The 25247-nt window shown below is 41.0% G+C and overlaps 1 protein-coding gene across 6 annotated transcripts in view; it reads left to right on the top strand.

The window, feature by feature from the left end:
* EVI5 (ecotropic viral integration site 5) overlaps positions 1-25247 on the top strand; it is a 69574-nt gene that overhangs the window by 36478 nt on the left and 7849 nt on the right. For all 6 annotated transcript variants that reach the window (XM_054072512.1, XM_054072516.1, XM_054072513.1 and 3 more), the window contains 3 exons: positions 1097-1243; positions 2368-2463; positions 13923-14018. In XM_054072512.1, coding sequence (XP_053928487.1) covers positions 1097-1243; positions 2368-2463; positions 13923-14018 — 339 coding nt within the window. The remainder of the gene's footprint in view (positions 1-1096; positions 1244-2367; positions 2464-13922; positions 14019-25247) is intronic.

Genomic DNA, 25247 nt, shown 5'->3' with positions numbered 1-25247 from the left:
TAACCATTGCTGAGATTGGTGCAGAAAAGACAATAATAATTCATCTGTGTAACTAGGGAATAAATTGTTATTAAGCAAACAAATCTGAAATAAAAGTGTACCAAAGTTGGTGAGTTTGTATTATATCAGTGAACTTTCAACTGATACAAGCGCAATGTGCCATTGATTGGGAAGGGTTTGCAACAGGCTTTTGGGAGATCCTCCCATGGAATACCTGTGCATCCCAGAAGCTAAACAAAGAAACAAGGGGTTTACTTGACGAGATCTGTCAATCCCAGAAACCAGGACAGCACGTAAGGATGTACTGCTGACAAGAGAGGAGGTAACTGCAAGGCACTCAGGGGTTTATTTCTGACAGAGGCACCTCTTCTCCACCAGCTGAATAGAACTTTTCTGTTGCCTTAACTCATAAAATGTTCATTGCAGTGTTAATGATGTTTCAGTACAGGTAGCATGTGCTCCTTCTATCAGTGTTTGTATTGTAGTCAGTAGGGGGCATAGGCATCCTGCTGTCCAGATTGCATGCATTAACCTCGGAACCGTTAGGTGCTTCTCCCTTCCATGCTGTGCATTGAGTCTTTGTGCTTATGCTGTTTAGCTGCCATCTGACAGAAATGCATTGGTTCTTGTGTTACGTACTAGTCTCTGCACAGCTTCTGATAAAAATGATGGGACTTGTGCTAATGCACCGATCTTAGTTAAGGTCAATTAATTACTTTTTCAGGAATTCACTGGACAGGGAAACGTGCACATAATATTTCTGACATACCTGATGGTTCTTGGATGCATCAGCTTGTTGGTGGAGTTTGCCTACCTAAGCGTGATATTGGGAAAAACACATGTACAGGAGCTTTGCTGTGATGTCCTTACAATGACTCATCTGTTGTTTTAGAGCAATTTCGATATCCCCGTCATAAACGAGAAGTCATGCAGACTTTCCTGATGACACTTGGAAAATTCTGAATGCTTTTCATCAAAAGTTTTTTTATAGTAAATGACCTATAAGTCTTTCTTGTCAGACTTTGGAGAGTTCAGTTAATATGAAAGACCTTTCCTTAGCATGCATTTTCTTTCCTTTTTTTGTCATAAATTTCAGAATCAGATCAATAGCAACCACTTACGAAGGGCGGAGCAAGAAGTTACCAACCTGCAAGGGAAGGTACAGTATCTTTCTGCACAGAACAAAGGACTTCTTGCTCAATTGAATGAAGCAAAACGCAGACAAGCAGAGATTGAATGCAAGGTAAACAACATCATGAATAATGATTTGTGCTCATGTATATGTACTTTTTAATCTTCTCTGCTATTGTTGGATAGAAGCGTGTCTTGAGAATTAGAAATCACAAACACAAAACTTTCTTTTGCCGATTTGACAATATTGTCTTGAATTTACCATCTCACAAAAATCACTTGAGGTTTTGACAGAGCTGCTGCTTTGTTGTCCCACAAAGATAAACTTTTACTCTAAAATGTGGTTCTACCTGGAAAATTGGATGTGTATAATATCCAAAAAAGATACTCCTGCACAACAGATTCTGATCACTGTCTACTCCAGTTGTCTTCAGTGACGGATGAGGTTCATTACTTCAACACTGACCATTACTGCCAAATTAGTTTAAGTTCAGAAAAAGGGAGTAAAAGTAGTATTTGAATGCGGAGCTCTACAGAAGGGAGTGTTTTGGTAGTCATTGCCTAACAGTAACCAGGCTTTAAGGGGACAGCCCAAAAACACTGGGCAAAAGAGTCATTTTTATTACTGTCAATGCACCGAAGACAACTCGATCTGATGTTCAAATCTTAGATTTAATTAGTTCATTTTATAGCTAAATCCATCACCATTTACTCATAACTTAGGTCTTTAACTTTTGCACACATAATATGGACAAAAAATAAAGGATAAGTCTTGCAAGGTTTTTTCCTCTTATGGAAGAGACTGGTTTAGGTTCTTGTTTCCCTACCTCTGTACTGCAGTAAATGAAGGCAATTCCTGTGCAGCATTCTTTTAAGGTTATTTCACCGTATGAGGAAAATGAGATTTTAATGTTAAAGAAAATTGAAATGAAAAAATAGGAGCTGAAGTTTAAAGTAGAATGAGAAACCTTACTATTCTTGTCAAGCCCGAACCTTGCCAGGTTACTGGCTGGCTTTATCCTCATGAGGGGTGCGAGAAGCCACAGTGCCCTGGGGCTGTCGTGTAAGGCACGTGTGCCAGGTTTTTTAGAACGTGCTTTATCAATAGGTATGATATTGCATACAGCAATGTATTAAGTTTTCTTTACTTACCTGATTTTGGGTAAAAGCAGTGCACAGCCTCTGATCAACCAAAAAGTCTAGTATTTGTTAGCTTCAATCTGTTACTCTTTTCAGAGTAAAGAAGAAGTGATGGCAGTACGGCTCCGCGAGGCAGACCGCATCGCGGCTGTGGCTGAACTCCAGCAACATATTGCTGAATTAGAAATCCAGGTAACCAGTCATAACTTAATATTCATTAGTTTTTGTACTTAGTTTTCTTTTTTCTTCCTCCCTTTTCTTTCCTTATTACCCTACTGTGAATACAACATGCTGCTTTGCCAAGTGGGGTAGTGCTGAACGTGACTGCTTCATAAGCAAAGGTCTTAAATCTGTCTGATAGGCATTCTTGTGAGCTGGTAGTTGTTTCTGTACAAGAACCATACTACAGGCAACACTCGTTTAAACTCTGGCTTCTGTATGTGTTTTTTTGTCTTGTAATTGGTAGTTCTTACCAGTTAATAGATGAGATTGAAAACATCCTCTGTCTGAAAAAAACTCATACCTTTTGATTCCCACAAGCAGTCTTTTCTGTGCTTACTCTTCTGCTGTAACCAGTATTGGAAGATGTGTTTTGAAACTCTGACTCCCTTTATTTAAATCTCAACCAGATACGTTATTTACTGCTACCGTGTCACTGCCAGATCTGGCATCCTTTGGCCTCTGTGGTGTTCCCTGTGCTTTCAGTTCCCTTGGGAGCTTTCACTGTCCCATGAGCTCACTGCTCCCTAGATGAGAGCGCCAGAAATGTCTGTTCTTTGTATTTCCACGGCTTTGAGAAATCCTGATGTCTTGCTATAGTCTGTCCTTCCCATACTCACATACTGTTGTCCTGGTTGTTATTCGTGAGGTATAAGCTAGTTACTCTACAGTTTGATTTTTTTTGTTTAAACTAGTATTACTTCCCTCTGAAATCTTTCTTTCAAGGGGATGATTTTACTGCATTGTGTTAAAGCCTTCTTTTCCCTGTGATTTCTCAAATGCTTGCATCGTTTTCATCTCTTCATGTATGGAACGTACAAAGAAATTTAATGGAGCTTGTATAAAGAATTTTTACTTCAAATGTTTTTTCTCTAGTGCAGCAGGAACTAAATTTATTAAAAGATAAAACAATCATTTCTTTTAATCATGTAAAGCTTAGATAATGCTGTGATCATTACATTAGAAATACTTAGGTAAGTGCAGCAAGCATCGCATTTGAATCATTTATCTAATGAGATAACAGAGTAGCTGAGTTCAGGTCAATCTTCTGCTCGTGGGTTAGTGTTTTACTGAAACAAAAAGAAAAAGGCTGAAGGTTACTTGAAGTGATGGGATTTTGTAGGTGTGGAGCCAGTACTCATTTTGCTTTATTTTTCCTTTAGCACAGACTTTAAATGCTATCCTGCTTCCATTGTCTGACCAATACCAAAAAATACTCTGGTCTTGGTTTTGTGAAATGAAAAAATGGTGACTCCCATAATGATCAGCTCTTTTTTTCTGATAGCTCACCCATTTAGATGAGCTTTCTGGTGTTCTCAGATGATCACCTCTGAATGGTTTCTTGGTCTGTAGTCCCTCAGTAAGATTGGTGACTTTTTGCACCGCTGAGAACGGCTCTGCTTTCTGCGTGTGCAGGCTGGAGTACGAAGCCATTCTGTGTCTGTGTGTCTGATTTAATGAGTTTGTCCTATTAGACTTCTGGTGCATGGCTGATATCAAACTTGTTCTAGACTGAAATTCACCTTCTTCAGTTGTGAAATACAGACTGTCAGTGTTCACTGAATAAAGCCATTTAAACCAAAAGCAATTGAGTAGAAATAGGCCTCTCCAAGGTTAATTTACTTGCTTTTGACACTCCAGATGTGACTTGAAATGCTTTTATTGGGCTGTCACAGACTTTTTTTTTTTTTTGTAAGATTCTGTAAGCAAACAGATATTTTTGACAGTATGTTTGCCAGCAAATATGAAACTTGTGATCAAAACTTCCTTTTTGGGTACTCATGCTCAAAGACCTCCGAAACACCTGCACCAAAAAAATGTAGTAATGGAGCTGGAAAGCCTGAACTCCCCAAGCTTGTGAACTATAAAGCATGCGGCTGATAGTGGAGCTTAAACAGAACCTACTTTTTAAGGAAATTGAAAATCTGCATAACTTCTTCCTCGTTGGAGGAAGAGCTGCCTCCCGTTCTCTTCCATTCACCTTGTCTCTGGAATCACTGTGACCTGATGTGGAGAGCAGAGGCTCTTTTAATACAGATTTGCCTTAATGACTTGAAATGCAGTATTTAATACCATAAATACATTCAGCCAGTCTTGACAGTCTCACAGTAATTGTGCTTTTACCAAGCATCACGAAGAGGTCTGCTGCTTGTATTGTTTCCAAGCTGATAAAGCCGAGGAGGAAGTTACTTACCACATACCCTTCCTCTTCTGACGGGGCTGGTGCTTTTCTAAGAAGCTCTAGGGATTCAGTGCCAGGTCCACACAGTCCATAGCAATGTTTAACCTAAATTGTGCCATTTTCTTTTAAATCTTCATGTAGGTGTAGGTGCAAGACACCAGTTTTAAATTTGTAATGTGGAGTGTCACTACTCCCACATAGGAACTGCTCTGACGTTACGCAAAGGCTGGATCTAAATCACAGTTTCTGGGTCACTCCTAGTTTTGGTTGGTAATAATGACCGACATGGAGAAGGAGATAAACTCTATCATTTAGTAGTAGATATAGTTCTGCAGCAAGACGTCACTTTGCTATAATGTTAGGAAGTTATTTTTCATGTATTCTGAATGTCATCTTACCTTAGTCAGGCATTCAGTTTCTCATGCCAAGCTTTCAAACTTCTGTGTTGTTGTATTGGAATGCAAGGAATAGTCCAATGCAGGGTGGATGTCCTTAAAGAAAAGAAATGTCGGAGTTGTTTCTTAGCAAAAATAACACACAATTGAAGTGTAACTGTAGTTTAACTTCTGTTGCATGTATGTAAGCCCCAGAAGTGACAAAGAAAACCTCCGAAGTTATGTATAAACAAAGGTTTACTCTGTCAGCCTTTGTTTTCTCCTCTGTCCTCTCTGTATTTTTCTCTCACTTGCCAGTTCAGCTTATAAAACCCTTGGGAAGCAAACATGACTTGGAAGTGTTTAGCAGGCTTTTGGGCTTTTAGCAGGACATATGAGCAGACTGTGAACAACTGAAGGATGGATTTTTGGCTGATTGAGCTGCTATCTTCTGTGCCTCCACACTGGGGAGAAGCTGTTCTCTTTAATATGATCTGTTCTACTTATCGCAAAGGTTAGAAATTCACATCCTGTAACCAAATGACTGTTTTGGCCAAGCTGCGGTGCACTCTTTGATCCTTTTTGTCCCATCCCTTTGTAAGATGTCAAGAGCCAGGACAGAGGGATGGAGATTGTTTCCCTCTGTCTGTAGTCGATCCGCAAAACTTCAGGTTTGTTTCCTCAGGGAAAAAATCTGTATATCTTGTTTTCAGCTGAACTGAACACTATTGCCTTTAGCTTGCGTGTGCTTTCCTAGAGCTGCCAGGAAAAGCCTACCAAGCACTGCTACCCTTCCAGCCTAGCAGCAAATGTTCCTCCTGATGGCGTACGGGCAGTCCTGTTGGTCCCTTAGTGATGGGGGTTTGGTTTGGTTTGGTTTGGTTTGGTTTGGTTTGGTTTGGTTTGGTTTGGTTTGAAAGAAGCTTTCCCTGCAATAGTTTGAGGAAGGACAGACTAACTGAGAGAAAGAGGCTCTAGAGCCGTTCAGGCAGGGGTAAATCAGTTCCAAGTCAGATCAGCTGTCCCAAGTAAGGAGCGTGAAGCCAGTGGGGAGCATGGGCAGGCAGAGGAAGTGGAGCTGGAGCAGCTGCGGTCTCTGTGCTGCAGCTTCATGCCTCTCCCACCGTCGCTGTTCAGGCTGGTGACTTGTTGCACCCTCTTAAGGTTACCCATGGCTGGTTTGGGTTGGGGAAGCACTGAGCACACTCAAAGTGTAGAAAACTGGTTTTAGATCTGAGTAATCTTAAAGCAAAAATTATCTATCGGAATTCATTCTTCTTTGTTACGTTGATCTGGACGGAGTACCATCGCTTCCTCCTGAGGTGTTTCCTGGCAGATTCAGAGAATTCTGCCACATTTACCCTATCTCTAACCATGTCAAAGCTGCTTTGAGAGCAACTAACTGTAAAGGAAATCCATGATTGTGCTATTTCTCCCCCCCACAGCTTAACCTTTTAGCACTGTTTCGTTAGAATGAAGCCTTTCTATGACCTCTATTTAATAACTTTTCCAAGTAGTGACTGTTGAGTAAAGAAATTGTTTCCATCTTTTCAAATTACAGGAAACTTTTTTTTTACTCTTATCAATAGTGGTGTGTGATGTTAGTGATATGTTTTTTGAAAGTCTAGAATGAGTCACTGTAAAGTCACTGAAAGGACACTAGTTACCACGCTTACTCTTCTGAATCACCTTCATTTACATTTTTAATACAGTGTCTTTTGCCAAAGAGTACGGATTTAAAAATCTCCCCTGAAAAGAGGGAGATTTTTCTGACTTAGAAATATTTAATTGGTAACAGATCAAGCTAAGTGTTAGGGAAATGTCCCACCTTTTAGACATTTTTAGTGATGATGAGACACTGTTCTCTGAGGAACAGCAACCGGCTGGGATGCCTGGGTTTTGGCTACCTGTACAACCATTGCTTTTGGTTTTCTGTGTTTATAAGTTTGCAGTTATTAAAGTGAAAATAAGCCTAGATGCTTTCTTATTTAAAATGGCTTATTTTTTTGCTGACATGTTGGTTTTCCTACTCTGATGTCATTATGAAGAGTGTTTTAGAGAACTTTGTGCTTGTGCTCCTCTTGTGATGAAACACCTACAACTGAAAATCCGATTGCATTGGTCTTTGGTATTTTAGACGTTGGTCGAGCAGCAAAAGCTGGCTTAAGGCCTCCAGCATGTTCTAGATGGTTTCTAGCCACTGATTTACTTGTTATTTATCTTTGGTTTATCTTGACTATTGTACATAAATTTTTTAGGGGTGCTGTTCGGTAGCGGTTCCAGGTATTTGAGATCAGTGTTCTTGGGAGCAGTCTGTCCCTGCGTTCTGGTGTTGTCAGCTGTACATTCTGGACCGATGCTGCCTGAGTTTGGAGGCTCTCCACGTGCTTCCTAGTTCTCAGTAGGCATCAGGTGCATTTCTTAAGATTCGCTGATGCTGCTTTAGAAGGCACAGAAAAGCTGTTTTCTTCTTAGAAAGCCCGGCAAAGGAGGGTTTGAGCATGATGCTACAACCAGGAATCTCAACATGCTTTTTGGTGGGCAGAATTTTTCCTCATCCTAAGCAGCAAATTTTTGGAGAAGAGATTTTTCCTCTCAGGAGCACTCAGCGTAGCTCTTGCAGGTATGGTCACTCCACTTCAGAGCAGGAGGAGAGGTCAGAGCCTCCAAACCTTCAGGGCTCATGTCCTGCTTCGCTGCCCATACTGTTCCCTCTCCATACACAACCTCTGAGGCAGGATGTTGGATTGTGGAATGGCAGTTTACACAGACACGAGAACCTTTTCCTTGAGCAGAGGCGATCCATGGCCACTAGGGCATCCCTTTCTTGGGCGCAGGGTGTCCTAGCCCTGTTAGTGCTGGTGGAGCTGGGAAGGCTTGGGCAAGTTACCTTCAAGACCAGTGAAAATGAGACGATGGATCCATAATTGCAGATTTAACACCAACTGGTATTACTTTTCTAAAATCTTTTCTGGGAGGAGGACGCAGGCGCTGCAGTGATGCCAGCATGTGGGACTAGGGCCCTAGGGAAACAGTGTAGAGCTTCATGCACGTATGGCTGTGGGGTTGTGTTTAAACAAAGTTCCTGGAGTCCATAGTTGTCAAGCTTTCATTATTTTACTGTTGGATAATACTCACACTTTCCTCATTGATCTATTATCTGCCTTTTTCACTCCGTATTAGTTTTAAACTTGAAATGGCTAGCGTTTGCCCAGACACCAGCTGTTGTTGTGTCGTGACCTCCCCCAGTACCACAGATTTTATGTAATAGTGCTCCCCCTCAAAAACCCGAACAACCCACTTCCTGCATGTATAATCTTAGATTATTTTTTTTAAATGGAGAGAGATTAATAATTGCTTACGCTGTTTCCTCTTCAAAGGTGTGATGTTCATAACTTTTGAATTGTAAGTGGAGTCTTAGCATTCACTTCTGAACATGTACAGTTGGTCCAATTGTTTTCTTCAGAAGTACAGAACTACTCAAGCCCATTAATGCAAAACCATTCAAGCCCAGTATAAAACCAATGATGAGTGACATGCTTGGTTCCTACTGAATTAAATGCCACCATAAGAAGCATTCAATTAAATCAACTCCAGCTACGTGAAAGCGGTTTAGTTTTACTTATGTCAGTGGGGCTGCCTAGCAACTTCTGGTTTGGCTCACCTGGAGAACTGCGTGCAGGTCTGGGCCCCATCATTTAAGAAGGATATGAGGGTCCTTGAATGCGTCCCAAGGAAGGCAACGAAGCTGGTAACAGGGATGGAAAGGAAGACCTGTACGGAGTGGCTAAGGAGCTTAGGTTTGCCTGGTTTGGAAAAAGAAGGCTGAAGTGCAACCTCATTGCTCTCTCAGCTTCCTGAGGGGGGTGGGGAGAAGTGGAGAGGGAGGTGCTGAGCTCTTCTCCCTGGTATCCAGCAATCGGACGCATGAGAATGGCTCTGAGCCGCGCCAGGAGAGATTTAGACTGGACATTAAGGATGTATTTCTTTACCAAGAAGGTGGCTAGATGCTGGAACAGGCTTTCTGGAGAGGTGTTCGATGCCCTAAAGCTGTTGATGTTTAAGAGGCGTTTGGACAAAGCCCGTAGTAACATTTGGCCAGCCCTGAACTGGCCAGGCAGTTGAACCAGGTGATCGTTGTAGGTCCCTTCCCAAAGAAATAGTCTGTTCTATGCTCTTCTGAGGAAGCCGGACCAGTTTGCAGCAAGTGCATATGGAAATGTAATTTAATGGAAATGAAAACTCTTAGATTTTAGGTATTTTTTTAAAAAAATGGAAGTTAAAGATGGATTCAGGGTGCCTTGAGCAGGGTCGTGTAGCTAACATTTTTCTGTAGTGGTTTTACAGAAGACAGGTTTTATGTCCGTTTAAGAGAGTTGTGATTGACTTGCTTTATCTGTGGGAGACTTTTCAAATCCATCCTTCCTAACAGCATGAGATTTCCAGCCATCTTCATGACTCAACACATGAAGCAAGAAGCTAGCAATAATAATAATAATTAGGGTTGACAAGAAAGAAGGGTCACAAGAATGTCCTCGATGTGGGCTCTGACCTCCCTGGCTGCAGGAGTTGGACCACGGAGGGTGCAGGCTTCCATCCTTTGGGCAAGCAGCCCTTTGCTTCCAACTCAAGTTGTCCTTTGAGCTCCGGAGTTGAGCTTCCATTTGCCATAGCAGGTTCTTAGGCTGAGGTAGCTGAGGCCGGACAACACTTAACCCACACAAGACTGATTTCTTCCTGTCTGAGCCTAGAAACCTTTTCAACATCTGCTGTTGGGCGCTTAGGAGGAGAAATGAATTAGTCTGTTCTTTAGCGTTAGATACCTGGAAGCAAAATGAACAGCAGTACAACAGGAGGAAGGGATAATGTGCCTGCGGAGAGCAGGCTGAAGATCAGATCTGCAGGAACCCATCAGTGCTGTTGCCTAAGGTCCTTACCTGTTCCATTGAGTACCTGTTGTGTCTTCTCAGTTGCTGTCCCGCTCCCATGTCACTTGCAGCCCCACTAGTTCTGTCCCTCTCTTAGTGCAGTTTAAGTCAGATCTGAACTAGGAACAAATGGTAACTGTTCTCAGTCTCAGTTGCCTCGTGACTAGATCAGTCTCGGATTCAGTAGTTTTATCTGCCTAATATTATATTTGAAAGAGAAAATCCAAGATGAAGCTGCTCAAACTCTCTTAAGTAAGCTACTAAGTGAAAGATGAACATAAAATCATTTGTGCAGTTTCCACATGTGCTGATAAATGTTTGGAGCACGAGTGTGCGTGCTGTCTCGAGGCTTTCGCCAGTCACAGCAGCAGACGGCTGTCCCCTGGCACGGGGCTGGCGCCAGCTGGAGCCCTGATGTCCGAGTGGGGATCTGCCCTGCGTGGGGCGGTGGCAGGGGTCGCTCTCTCAAGATGTCCGCATGCTGACAGTACCCTGAGGAGACTCTAGGGTGATGTTGAGATCGCTGGATAAAACCAGTAAGAAATAGGTTTTGATGGTAATCAGGAAGTAACGGGTGGTGTTTCCTAAGGTTGAAAAGCAAATCCAGAACTACGCAATTTTTGGGAGAAAGTATTCGGTCTTTGTGATGGATACCACAGGTAAGAGGGAAAGCTGTTCATATCGCTTTGTCGTGGTAAAAAGGAACTACAAAGCTGTTTCTGTCAACAGTTTTTCTTTTTGAGTTCTGTCCAGCTGGCCTAATAAAAAAACTAGCGCAATGGAACGTTAGTGCCAAATTTAAGTTGCTCACATTAAAATTTGCCTTTGATTAACAAATGCTTATCAGAATTTGGAAACTTAGAAATTAATCTGAACTTAATGTAAATATGAAATGTGACTGGAGAGTGGAACAGTTTTACAGATGATAGTAGTGTTTGGTACTTGTATGAAAATAAATATAAGTATTGATGAGAAATACCGATCTCACAGTTCTAAAGAATTTTGGATAATTTAAAGGTCATCATTTGACAGATAAAACTACTTTTTATAGAATAAGTGTTTTGGTTCGTTTGAAATATGTAAAATTTCAGCTGTCTACTCATTACTTATTCCCTAAATTAGATGCATTTGGTAAGAACTAAGAAATATTTTAATGCTCCAGTGTCTAACCTTGCATGGTTTATAGTTGTTTGCTGCTGTACCTGCAGGAATGTCATTTAATTAATGGCACGATCAACTCTGCTTATTTTTTTTTAATGACAACAGAATAGCTCTTTGCTCTTGCTCAGAGATGCCTTGTCCTAAAGTTTCTCCTATGCCATCCTCCTAGTTCAGCCCCTGTGGACAGGCTCTGTAGCTCATGGAATACTGGCTTTTTTAGTTAGCTGGGAACTCCTGATTTCTGCAGCAGCCAGTTGAAAGGACCGGCTTCTGACCTCTGGTGTTCTGGGTGTCGCAAGAGGAAGTTAAGCATGGCTTTTCTCTGGAAAGTATCTTTGTAGAAAACTACATTGCAGGGTTCCTTTTTTTGTGCTAAATGTGTTTTTGTGAATTGTCGGCTCTACAGAATCTGTGGCTATGAAAGGAAAACTGAAACTTATTTGCTCTTTGCTGAGGATGAGGGTCTCTCGAGCCAGGCTTTCGCCCCACATTCAGCTCCAGCTGACTGGAGCTGGAGTCAGCTCTTCCATGCAAATGTACCTGTCAGATTATTCTGTCATATCCGCATTAGCTTTACAGCGTCATTTAGGTAATGCAAAGTCACAATAAACCCTCTTCACCCAGCGGAGGTGGATAACTCCCAGTGTGAGGTGGATAGCTCCCCGTGTGGAGTGTCCTGTATAGCATGAGCAGAAAACTCTTGGCTGTTTGTGCAGCGCCAAACTTGAGCTAGTGAATGTTAGTGCTTCTGCTGTCGGTTTGCACTGACCGAACCATGTTGTTGTGCCTGCAGCTTGGATGTAAGCTCAGCTCTTTATTGCACTTTGATTTTTAAAAGAGCTATGGCACCTGTTTCCTATTTACGGTAAAACCTTGCTTTACTCTTGTTTTTCATACGATAGTGTAACATCACAAACTAATGGTGTAGTCCATGGAATAAGAAGTCTAAATGGAGAAATAAGGGTTTCAAACAGAGAGAAAGGACTTAGGCATTGCTCCCATATAGTCCTGCTACCACAAGAGATCAGAATCTTCTTGTTGTCTGGACTTTTTCTATATGCAGATGTGAACAGTGGTATTTTTAGCCTGCAGCTTATGCTGCTTCTGGTTTGGTTTCTCCAATACCAATAGTCACCCTTATGAGAAGAGAGGAGGGGCCTGTGTGTGTGAAGGGAGTTCTTTAGGACAAGAACAATTAGTTAATGTTGTATAATGTTAATATTTTTTTTGTGAATTTGAGCCATAGGTTACCTTGGAAGCCAGGTTTAATGTTGGATTATACATTAGAGGACCTTGTGCCTCCATGCTGCAGATGCTGTGTATTAGTAGTGAATATGGCAAAGTTATTTTCAAGCAATACTGTAACGCTGCATACCCTGCTGTGAGAAAAACAGAGTCTGAAATTGGAGAAATTACTTTGAGATTGCCAGCAGTGACAGTGCTTGAGGTTGTTCCCTTCCTGACGCAGAAGGGTTTGGAAGGTGGTGTATTGTTCCTCCTCCTGGAGTTCTGGGACATATCCTGTCGTGGTGGTATTTCAGAGGGATGTTTTAAAAGAACCTCTCCATTAAAGCTTTTTGGCTTGTATTTTGAGGAACAATTGATGCTGTTCATTCTAAAAGGTGTTTCAATTCTGTTTGCAAATGACTTTGAACTTGGCTGTTGTTGAAATAAACTGTTTGCTTTCTTCAAGTAAATTTAAGCCTTCAACAAAATGAGCTATCGGTGATAAAAACAGATATTGCCATGATATTTGTAATTCTACAATAAATTGGTTGTATGTGATTTACATATTTATATAAAACATAAAGGTATATACTTCTATAAAATCACGGTCTTCTGTTCTCTAAAGCTGGTGGCTTCTACAGAAATTACTTAGCTGGAAAATAAAAACAAACCCAAAAAACCCAACACAAAACCTACTGCTTTTGACTTAGTAGTATCAGACTGAAGACACTGTCTGCCTTCTCCATCGAGGGTGGTTATTTGCTGCAGATCTGCCAAGTTTGGGTCAGTTTTACTAGGATTCTCTGTAGAGCCAGACTGAGAGTTGGTGTTACAGGCATTGAAGTGCAGAAGATGCTTGCTTAAGCACTGTGAAACTCCAGAGCTGCCTTTGGTTGGCAAAGGAGGGGAATCTCGTGTTCCTCTTTGTCTCAGGCTTCTTCCACTCACCGGTGTTTCTCTGTACCTCCTGCAGCACTGCTGCCAGGGGACACCTCTCTCCACTTACACTCTCAGGAACTGCTATTCAGTAAATGCTACAATATTTGATACATTACAGCTTCTTTTTAAGGGAGAAAAAAAGCTTGTCCTGTGTAGCGTTCCCCAGCATTGTGTCCTGCAGTACAAGGAAAGAACATGTTTTATTTACATGTCACTTGGAGACAAAGAGGAATTCCTTGTCGCTAAATGAAAACTTTACATCAGTGAAAATAATGTACACTATTTTCCATACATCACTAGTATTCTGTAGGGATGCTTCACTACAGTGCGTGTGCAACCTCATGTACACTGTGTGTGAATTCCACCTGGGAAGCCTTGTTAATTCCTGGTGCTTCTCCTTAGAACCTGCCTGTGCCAGGGTTGCTGTTGATAGGGACAGCTTGGTCTGAGCTGCTGACACCCCTGGGTACCTGCTCTAGTTTCAGCTGGGTGAAAAGTGCTAGATGGGGTCTGTGAAGAGCTTCTGGTCATGGCAAAAATACGCAGACAGTTAAAAGAAGATATTTAATATATTATATCCATGAATAATTTGAATAACTTTTTTTTTTTTAACCAAAACAGAAAGAAGAAGGAAAGATTCAAGGGCAGCTTAATAAATCTGATTCTAACCAGTACATCAGAGAACTGAAAGATCAGATAGCAGAGCTGCATCATGAGGTAAGTGATAAAACACTGCTGTTCCTGCTTGTTTGCACCTTTTTTCCTCTTTCATTTGCAGTAGGATTTGCTTATCTTATAGTTGTTACAGCTTCAGCGCGTGATTTTGCCAATGTACGTTGCTTTAAATGAATGCAATAAAACTAGCTCTTATACATGTATCTTGCCCTTATCCTGAGATGCAAGGACAAAAAATAGCTTAGTTATGCGATTTATTATTAAACGAGATCAGCATTTATGTTCCATCTTTGTTTTTTTCCTTAATGTCAGAAGTTGATCGTATTTCACTGTGTTGCATTTACTGCAAGTGGAGCTGGGTGCATGAAAATAAACCCCCTCATGCCTTGATTTGTTACAGCTTTAAACATGAGTTTAGTTAGAAACTGAACTGCATTTGTGTGAGCAGAGTCATCCATGTGTGGATGTTTTTTGGTTCTAGCTGTTGTGAGATGATTTTTACGTGGCAGCATACTTCGATTGCTTAAAAAGACAAAGGATGCTTGCTTAATGTCAGTTAACAGATTTTTAAGTTTTAAACCGCCAAACCCTTCAACCTATGAAATTTCTGTGTTCAAACTTCCTTGCTTTAATAGTTGTAGTAACTTTCTGTTAGTTAAAAGATCGGGAGGTCCTGAAACCGAAATGGCTTATGTAACTGTCATGCTCACCGACTCATTGCAGTTCATCCTGCGCTGTGAAGTAATGCCTCTATCCAGTACTGCGCTGTGTGCAAAGCGCCCCGTTATCCGCACGCTGCAGGCTGCTGCTGTTTCCCTGTGCCTTCTAATATACGGCTCTGGTAGAGCTGTACAACCTTGTTATTTGCCCTTTGGCTCTTGTTAAACAAACACATCCTTTATTTATTTAAGTGTATGTAGAATTTTCATAGCAATCTGAATGGATTCAGCCTTTTGGGACCAGTCCCTTGAGGATAATAATGTTGTGGGGGATCTTGGAATGATTGAGGGTAGCCTCTAGGGCCCTCAGTTCAGCACCTTTACCAATCATTAGGCTCATTTAAAAACAAACCTGAAAATCAATAACCTTGCTTTTACCATTAATGGACTAGAGCAAGCTGGCTTTGTTCCTTATGAGAAAGCAAGTTGCTTGTAGAATTCCCAGAAAGCCAGATACTTTGCATATTTTGCATTATGAATACATAAGACCCTGTACTGACTTTTTCCTCTACACGGCATAGGCTCAAAAGGTAAGAAACCACTGCTTTGGAGGAAAAGTAGAGTTGCAGTTGGAAAGCTATTGCATAATTTTCTTTGTACAGGCATCTGCGATACACCTGTCTAAGAAGCAATGGTGTGCATGTTTCATGTGTTCATATGAACAGGCTGGAATGACAATGAGGTTCGTTAGCTTGCAGGACAATGAGAATTCTGAGTAATACCAGGGGTTCGTGAACAGTTACGTCTATACAAATCTTTATTACCATTTCAAATTTATTGAATAAAAATATCAGCTAGGGAGAATAAGAATTCAACAATTGGAGATATTGAGTAATTCCATGGAGAAGAGCCACTCCTCTTCCCGATACCTGCTTTGTTGTTGCTTCACTTTTAATTTCCAAACTAGGTAAACACTACAGGAACAAAGTATCTCATTCCAGGATAGACAGAAACAGTGGGACAAAACTCTCTGTGTAGTAGACTAAATCTGCCTTGGTAGCATTTCTGAATGCTTCCTTACGCAGAGCTTCTGAAAGCCTGGAAGCCCTTGTTGACTAACGACACTTCTTTCCCCTTACTGTTGCATGTCTAATTATTTAATGTGGAGGAAAAGTAATAGCTAATGCACAATCCTTTATTTTGAGCAAGTCCCACTGGGCTGATTTTGAGGTAATGCAAGGTTAATCATCTGAAATATATGTAGTGTTTATGGATAAGTTGGTGCAAAGTCTTCGATTAACAGAGCTGCTAAGTTAAGAACTTGATTTGCAGTGTTTCCTGACACAGCAAAATGTAAATAAAATAGAAATAGAGGTAAAAATGTTTGTCCTCAACAAATGTTAGGATTAGTGTAATTTAGTCCATACCAACTAAGTAAACTGAATTGTTTAGATCTGCACTGAAATGTCTTTGTGTGTAGATCCATTAATGACTATGTTCTTTGCTTTTTGGCTAGCTGCTTTTTTATTCTACTTCTGCAAAAACATGAAAAACGTTACAAATTTGCTAATTCATCTTCCTGAAGATAGGGTGATGGTGTCTGTGACTGCTGACCACAACCTCCCAACTGGTGGTCATGTAAAAGCCATGGTAACTGCATGGTTACCCTCTATTGTGTTGTAATTGGGAAGCTTCTAACTGGACATAAAGTAATGCAAAAGTTTTATGGTTTAAGATAGGGATGGGATAGGTGTGTGTGGAACAAGGTTAGATGTCTTGGCGTGGCCGTGAGTGCTGATTCTGCTTATTGAATGTTTTTTTTTCTCTTCCATACTGTTTGTACTTTTCATTAATCAAAATCTTCCTACGTAGCTTGCTTTAATTTCTCTCTTTCTTTCTTTCTTTCTTTCTTTCTTTCTTTCTTTCTTTCTTTCTTTCTTTCTTTCTTTCTTCCTTCCTTCCTTCCTTCCTTCCTTCCTTCCTTCCTTTCTTCCTTTCTTCCTTTCTTTCTTTCCTTTCTTTCTTTCCTTTCTTTCTTTCCTTTCTTTCTTTCCTTTCTTTCTTTCCTTTCTTTCTTTCCTTTCTTTCTTTCCTTTCTTTCTTTCCTTTCTTTCTTTCCTTTCTTTCTTTCTTTCCCAGTTTCCCTTACATTCTCAAAACTGTCTCTACAGCATTCCTGACTGCTTCTAGCTTACCAGGCTTTTAACCCAGAATGTCTTTCCACTCTGCAACCCCCCAAGGCTGCAGCTTCTGTGCAGCATCTTTCTTCCTCTTGTTGGTAAGCACACGAGCTTGATTGCTTCATCTTTGGCACAAGAGAAGCAAGGTCTCATGAGCACTGTCCTCTGTCTCTTAGCTTTACGCTTCTGTGCTTTAGCAGAGGTAACATAAATTACCTGAGTGTGCAGGCACGGCAGAATTTGTACTGTGGGTTACAGACTCTCCAGCTGCGCAAGCAGTGCTAGAACTTCTTAGTATGGAGTTGCCATATGAACTGAAATGTTCGGTGAAAGCAAATCTTGTGAAACATCTTTGCTGCTCAAGAGAGTGTCCCGTTTCGGTAGAAAGAACTGAGGTGAAGCTGCTTCTGTATGGGGAAAAGCATACATGGAAAGCTCAGGCTGTTGAGACTTTCCATTAAGTACAGCTGGAAGTTTAAGAAAAACTAAGATAAGTCTTGAGCTAATTGTTACTCCTACCAACATAAATCATATACTGGGGAAAAGAGGAGGAGGTTCTTTGTAGTTTGCCACTTGTTACTTTTAATTCAAGCAGAAATGAATTAAATGATTTACAAACTGCGGAGGTTCTGCATTCATGCACACGCAGTCGCTGTATAGGTTACGCAGAGCCGGCTCTGCTTCCTGCTGGATGTTGCAAGGCTCGCGTGTGTTACCTAGATTACAGGAGTGGCACAGGAGATTAGAGTTGACATGCCTGCCCACAAACTATGCTGGCAGACCACAAGACACCTTTGGAGACAAAAGTGAGTGGTTTTCGGTCTCACAGACTTTGTGATTTAGGACTGAAGTGCTTAAGTTTAAATGGTTTTTCTAGCGAAGCTCTGTAAAGTTTGTCTTTGTCAAACTGCTCACTGATGTTTTTGTCTCTTGGAATACTGCAATGAGTTTGTTTTGCTGCTAAATTGCAGTTTCTTTTTTTCAGTTACTGAAGTATTTCGTTTGTAGGGTTGTTTTAATCTTGTGACAGTCTTCGTATTAAAAGCTGAGTTCTGCCTAAGATGTGTGCAAATCCACAAAAGCCAGCAGCCTCTGCAGTTGGGTTTGCGGAGCATCACTCCATATGGCTGTGGTTCTGCTGTGTATTGGCAGTCCACACCAGGGACGGCATCGTGAAGGGGGCAGGAACACAGAGAAATTCAGTGCTTCCTTCACTTAGCATGCATTTTTTTTTTCCATGGAAAGCAGGAATATAGATATTGAAGACAGGTCTCTAAAATCCATTTTTAACATTTTCCTATACTTGAGAGATCCAGTAGGTGTTTCTAGCTCAAAAGCAGTTGAACTCTCAGAGCTTAGTGATGCTTTTTTAAATTTTTATTTTTGACAAGTTATTTGGCATTTTTTACTTAGGAAATATTCTTTATAATCCTGGCAGCTTTCGCTCTTGACCTACACTCTTAGGTAAAAGAAATTATTTCCAGGTAGAAGTTTCAGACCCCTATAGAGGCAAGGAGATTTGTGGAGGAGAGGTGGTTTCTGGAAACTTATAAGCTTAGAAGCTTTGGTCTTAGATATGAATAAAGCTTTCCAAAGATACTGGGGCATTTCTTTGCTCTATCTCTTGCCACTCTCAGGGGATACAAAAAACTGCATTAGGACTTGGCTGAACTAATGCTGAAAGCATAATCAACACAAAGTTACCAGGGAAAATAACTGAAGTTTTTGAAGTAAACTAACTTGTTTTAGAACTGTTTTTCTGTTCCTGGTGTTCCAGCTGTTGTGTGGTCACTCTGAGCAGCCAGTGCAGCTTGTGACCCTAAGGAGCAGGATCACCCATTCCTGTGCCCCTACTCCTGGTGCCTGGATAAACATTACTGGTTTGGGGTTTTTTTCATCTGAGAAATTTTGAAGGGGGAAGTGTGTGTATAAAATATTCCGACTGTAAATGGGATGAAGTAGAAGATGGGTATAGAGTGTTTGTTCACTTCTCTTCCAGTGCAAGGACTGGGATCTTTCAATGAAACTAAAGCTGTGTTGAAAAAAAAGCACTAGAGGATATGTTTTTTTGTGAATTTAAAAGATTGAATTCCTTTAGATCCCAAATCATTCCATGTACTAATATAGATGTTAATTGGAAAATATAACTGCCTAAATTCAGAGAAGAAGAAAAACTAATCCCTGGAGATGCACAGATGTCGTTTGTATAACTGAAAAATGGGCATCTTGCTGGAGTTTGGGAAGAGCGTTCTGGGAAAACACCACTACGTACTGGCCAGTCCTTAGTTTTTTCCAGGCATCTGCCTTTGACCGACGTCCAAAATGCAGTACAGAGCTGGTGTTGTCCTGGCTGTTCCTCTACAAGGTACACTCTTAACGAAACATTGCCTGAAATATTATGAGAGGAAGCAAGGATGAGATTGTTTTCTAATGTGCAGACCTTGTGTGTGTGTGTTTGGTATTTGAATGAAAACTGAAGTCTTGATGTTAGTGTGACACCGTTGTTCCAGCAGCTGGAAACCCTCTGCAAACTGCTCATATTAACAGTATTTCAGCATGGTTGGTGGGAAAGAACAGGAAGACAGAGGACCAGAGCATTGTTAATCTGCCAAAATAATTTATGAGGTTTTTTAAAGGCTTTATAATTGTCACTTCTAATGCAGTTCTGGTGATGAAGTTCTTATATATGGACAATGCAGGAAGGGGGGGATTTTATTTATAGTATTTCCTGTTTTCAGTATCTGAAAACTTGATGGCTACCCAAGAAAGCAGTGAGCACTAGTTTAATACTTTTTTAATTCCCACGTATGTATAGTTTATCTAGGAACAGATCTGATATTATGTTTTAAGAACCTAATGCAGTCAGTAAGATTCTGATATAGGCGTTATCTCATGGTCTGATCTTGCTCCTGGTGAGCTAACATTTTAAGATTGGCTTAATGAAAAGAGATATAAAAGTTGGAGATTAAATACTGTGCTTTTAAAATGTTTTGCTTGTGTAAATATAATTTAAGACACTTTAAGTAATTACTTTGAGGATAAATAATGCATAAGTTATGACCAAAGGAGTAATTGGTAGTAGGGCTGAATTAAGGATACACTTTGGAGCTCGGGCCAGCTTTCTAGGCTTTCACTGCTGAAACTAAAATGGAGAAGGGGAAGTGAACCATAGCCATCAGGGTGAAGAATTTAAAAAAGCACCTATACAGGCCACATCATACAACACCTAAATAAAATTCAGTGCACTGTAGTGCACAAGAGGAAAGTTTAAACCACATCAACAGTTTCTTTGGTCTTAAACGCGATAAACTTGTCTGGTAGGTAAGCTGTGTTTAAAAGCTGCCAAACTACTTCCTCCTTTTTTTTTATTACTAGCTAATAAATATCTTGGATCATTAAGGCCCAGTGAGCAGCTCTGGTCCCCAGCACAGTTTAGTCCGAGTCCTTTCCTGAGGACACAAGGAAATGTCTTTACCAGCAGCTAAATGCATCGGCCATCAATGAGCACAAAACTGTGATGCTGCTTGTGGCCCTCTGGAGTGTCACAAGATGGGCTGGCCACATCTAGCACTGTCCCGAACTCCTGTTCCTCTCACAATAATAGCACCTGGGCACCTGGGTGATGATGGGATACCAGCAGGAAGCGTTGCTGTGAATTCCTCTGTGAATTTTGTTACTGGGCTTCCTTTGAGCCAAATTCAGTGCTTACCAAAACCAGTGTTCTGTTACCTGAAGCCCACTAGACTGTGTTCAGAAGCAAACAACCGAGCTTCACCCTGCTGTGCCTGGACTGCTGCTGTCTGGCTGCTGGGTTCAGATGTGCCTCTGCAGCATTGCAGTCATGGCTGCAGTGGGGACACGTCTGTGAGGAACTTGAACTTCTCTGAGACAGATGTAGGTTGGTGACGAGCAGTGGATCAGACCATACAAGCAAATGAGAACCAGAAAGCATTGGATTTATCAACATTTAGGTATCTTGGAAACAGAAATGAATCACATCTAACATTTCTCTCATCAGAACTGAGGAGAGAACAGCAAGTCCAACAATGCTTAGGTGCTTCCTGTAAAGTTTACTGGTAGATGGAATGCTCTTCTACTCGGTCAGCCAACTTGTTTTCCCCCTTTCTTTTGGAAGGAGTGTACTATTTGCTTTCCATGTAGTACAGGCAGAGTATGTTTGTCTCTTGGCAATTGTCATTTTACTTGCTGGCTTTCATAAAACTGGCTGATCTGTGGGACTTACTTCAGGCAGTTTTCACACTCTACAAGCGCTGTAGTATCTCTTGCAGAGCGCTTGTTTCTCAGTGCTGACCGGAATCCTATTGACACCTTCTCATAGTTTGTTTTACTAGACAAATGCTTTCAAAATATGTGGCTGTCTATAAATGTTTTCTGACTCGATAAGAAATGTTATCCCTGAAAGGAAATATGTTAGCCCTCAGATTTACAGAGCAAGCATTTCAACTTGTGGTGAAGTTTATAGCATAATAAATCATGTGCTTTTCTTTTACCGTATCTTGCAAGCACAGTCGGACAAGAGACCATCAGATTTTTTCCCTCCCCACAGGCAGAGTTCTTGCAGGGCTGCTGGACAGCTAAAAATGCAATTGGTTTGCTAGTACGTGTCAGAGCTCCAGCGGCTCTGTGCTGGCAGGGTCTGATTTAAGTGGTTGTGGTCAGTGTGAGGAACCTGTGATGTGATAAGATAGTGTGGGTGAGGTCATGTGGTTTGCAGACACCCAATCTAACGCAGCAGCTCTGTCTGCACAGAGTAGTTAAATATATACCGTATGCTTCAGAAAAGTGCATTGCTTTACGCCCTTAGTTCAGCTTATCCTTGAGAGCCAGAGACATGACACTGGCTTGACAATACCAATAGTGTTACAGAAGAACAGATTGGGCTTCTTAATTTTCTGGTAACTTTCTCCAGTGTAGTTACCCTGCCTTTCATAAAAACAGGGAGCTTAAGACCCTGTCTGGCTTAACTAAGCAGTCAACAGGCAGAAGTGTTACTGTACAATGGAGTCCCTGTATGGTTTGTGAACACCTATTGGTTTGATTCAATTAATTTTGAATGAGTGTTCATAGTGTAATTAACACAGATGTGTTACACTTCCCAAAAGGTAGGATTGGTTCCATAATGATGGTGCTCCATTGCATAGATCTTTGGCCAATTCATCCTCATCTTTGCATCGAGTAATGTCTACACCATCCATAAAATATCTTCCATCTCTCATAAGAGTGGAGGAACCCTCTAAATGTAAAAACATTAGCCAGGACAGTGCTGGATTCTGTCCACAAATGGAATAGGTAAGGACTTTCCTCGCTTTGATGAGGCCAGCAGTTTCAGGTATGAATCCTAACTGTTTCACTGCCACTACTGACAGATCAGGTTCAGTGATAAAATAAAGATTGGTGATTATTCTCTCTACAAACATTTCCCTTTTCTTTTTCTGACTGAATCCTGGGTCAAAGCTCTGATCTGTCTTGCTGAGCAGTGTGCTAGTTCTTGATAGTGGAATGAGAATTTAAGATACTTATTTATGCTTAACTATAATGAATCCCTCTTCAACGTCTGTTTGGATGCCAAGGCAAATAAACTGGTTATAGATAAAGGAGAAAAATTATTTTGTTATTATGGCAATAATGCCATGTGACCTGTCTGCTGTACCAATTATAGCGATGTCAGGGTCTGTCCTATGTTCCTGCCTATAAATCAAATTCTGGGGATTGAAAAGTGGAGAGGTTAAGCTCTACTGGTTTGAATTCATCTGAGTAGTTGTTTCTTGCAAAATATTTTGTGTTGGCAACCATTTAGGGGTGCCATCTGTGTGAGAAACAAGCTCAGGAGAGGAGCACCGTGCCTTAGCTTGTAATACAGCTATATGAATTTATCTGAATATAAGTGGGGCAAGCAGTGGAAGTGTGGTGGAAACCTCTCCTAAAATTCTTCTATCACTCAGAATGGCAGCCAGCACAAATGGAAGTAATTTCTGCAATCAGAGGCAAAAATAAATGTTACTTAGTCCATTTAAACACGCTGAGTTTAACTCCTACTTTAAAAGGACAGAGTAAAAGTGCGAAATGATCATTTCCTGTAACTGTTGCCCAGAATGGTACATTTCAAGTCTCTGTATCAGCCAGTACATTCTAGTTAAGGCTTGAGGTTTCAGTAACTCTTGTATTTATAGATGCACACTCTAGGTAGCAGGAACATTGATATTTAGGTGGTTCCTTGGATATAGTAATTGCAGTACATTCAGTGTGATCATGCTGCTGTTTTAAAATATTTTTGTTGCAGTGTCCTCACTCCGAATAAACACTTCCATTAACTCCTTGTGGGAAGCATTTCTGGGAACTTTCCTTCCACCTACCAACTAGCTATTTCTGGGAACTTCCCAGGGCTAAGCCAGCTTAGAACTTTGTTTGGAATCGCAAACACTCTCGCTACAACAAACTTGTCAGATCTCAGAAAAATTCCCTCAGTAGATAAAGTCTGAAATTAGAGTTATCAAAAACTTAGTATTTTTCAAAAGAAATCAAAGTTGAGTGCTTCCTTAGTGCTGCTGCAATTTCAGTTGCATATTTGATACAGAACTTCAAAGTTGAATTTGATCACATAGCACTAGATCAAAACCAGATTCTTTAACCATGTAGTGCAGTGATCAAAAAGTCATGACCTCCCATTGATCGCTTTATTGGTTTCCTGTTCTGATTCACTGGAAACCTTTTTGGCTGAGCACTGCTAGGTTTAGTCTTTGTCACGTTTACAATGCAGCAGACTCGTCTACGGCAAAACTGATATACAACATGCATTTAACATATTTCCTTTTGGTTCAAGAGCACTTTAACTGATAATGTTGAAAAAACTCTATATAAAAGCTTAAGTCAGAGGAAATTTAAGAGTACATGCAAGTCAATGTGAAACAAATTGCAGGACAACTGGAGATGAGCTTTCCTTCAATGCATTAAAACTATTTCATAGATTTTATTTAAACTTTCTGACATCTTCTAGGGATTTTGTATTACTGTGAGACTAAGTATGACTTACAGAAGCTGGCATTTTAAAACAGAGGCCAAATATCGAGGTGCTATTAAAAAAAAAAAACAGAAGCCTGAAATGACTCAGTCTTGGAAACTTCTTGCTACTGTTTTGCTTTTCGTTTCTGACACACCGTGATGTTTGAGCTCTGTCTAGTGATCTGATCAGCAAAGTCCATCTGACATAAGTACTCCGGGTTGTACACCAGTGCGTGGCTCTGGGTCATCCTTTTAGAAGTACAGGTTCCAAAACCTACGATAATTCTTTCCTCAAACAGGAGAATTTAATAGTTGATCACATGCATGAGCGTGGATTCCGTGGAGCTAAGGATGAGCGGGGCAGATGATTCCTGTAATGTTATAGGACCTCATAACTGCAGCTTTTAATCCCACTGGAGATGACAAAAAAAAGAAATCTTGATGCAGAAACTGTTTGGGTTTTTGCCTTTCAGACTAGCAGCCATTTTGGTACAACAGAAAAAAAGCAGCCGGGGTCTCTGGAGATGTACGAGGTTGCTGTTCACTGCTGTTCCGGTTTGGGTGCACAACAGGCTCGTCAAGCCTGGAGTTCAATCCTTGTGCTGACTTCTAGTCAGCTGCCCTTGTGGCCCTTTCCAAGGAGTTTTGCTGCAATTGCTGTAACAAGTGGATGCATCGCACTGCAACCGTATTGGATTGAATTTGATTCATGAGCTCCAGGGACAGTTGTGTGTGTCGAGGTAGTGTAAATCAAGAACTCAGCCACACACGAGACCCTGCAGACAGCTGGGTAAGGACAGATGCAGTTTTCCCACAATGAGGTTATGTTGCAGATCAGCCGCTTTTGAACCTTCCTGCCATACCAAAAGTAATGATAAATTTGTTTTCTCTATCTGCTTCTTTCTGCTTGTCCTAAAAACCTGAACAAATCAAATGAACTTTTCTCAAAGATTCATTTTATTACATTTAAAAATAAGGAGCTACATAGTCCAGCAAGTGCTCCGAGAAACTCTGTCAATTAATTTTTATCTTGATAAGCGCATTATGAGATTGTCCAGGGGGCAGATAGGGTCATGCTAGCAGGAAGTAAATACAGCGTAGAACTTGTCCATACAAAGCAGAGTTAATTTCCCTTAGGAACCTATTTATAATTTTTAGAGATACAGTGTTATAGTAACCACTAAGCTTGCACTACTCTGTAATCTTTAGCCCTTGTCAGGGTTCATGGCAGGTTTCCCATTGTAGTCAGGCTGCACTCTGTCCCAAATGAAGGGCCAGAGGTGCTAAGGTGGATGGGTCCCAGACAGCCTGGAGTGCAGCCTGGCTCTCCTGCGGGGACCCCGCGGGGGCTGGCTCACAGCTTCGTCTCAAACGTTCCTGGCTAGGCTCCCTGAAAACTGGCTGTTTGTTTA

Source organism: Cuculus canorus, chromosome 8 (assembly GCF_017976375.1).
Source record: "Cuculus canorus isolate bCucCan1 chromosome 8, bCucCan1.pri, whole genome shotgun sequence".
NCBI classification, from domain to species: Eukaryota; Metazoa; Chordata; class Aves; order Cuculiformes; family Cuculidae; genus Cuculus; species Cuculus canorus.
Note: the sequence above shows the minus strand (reverse complement) of the source record. Positions and strands in the feature narration are given on the sequence as shown.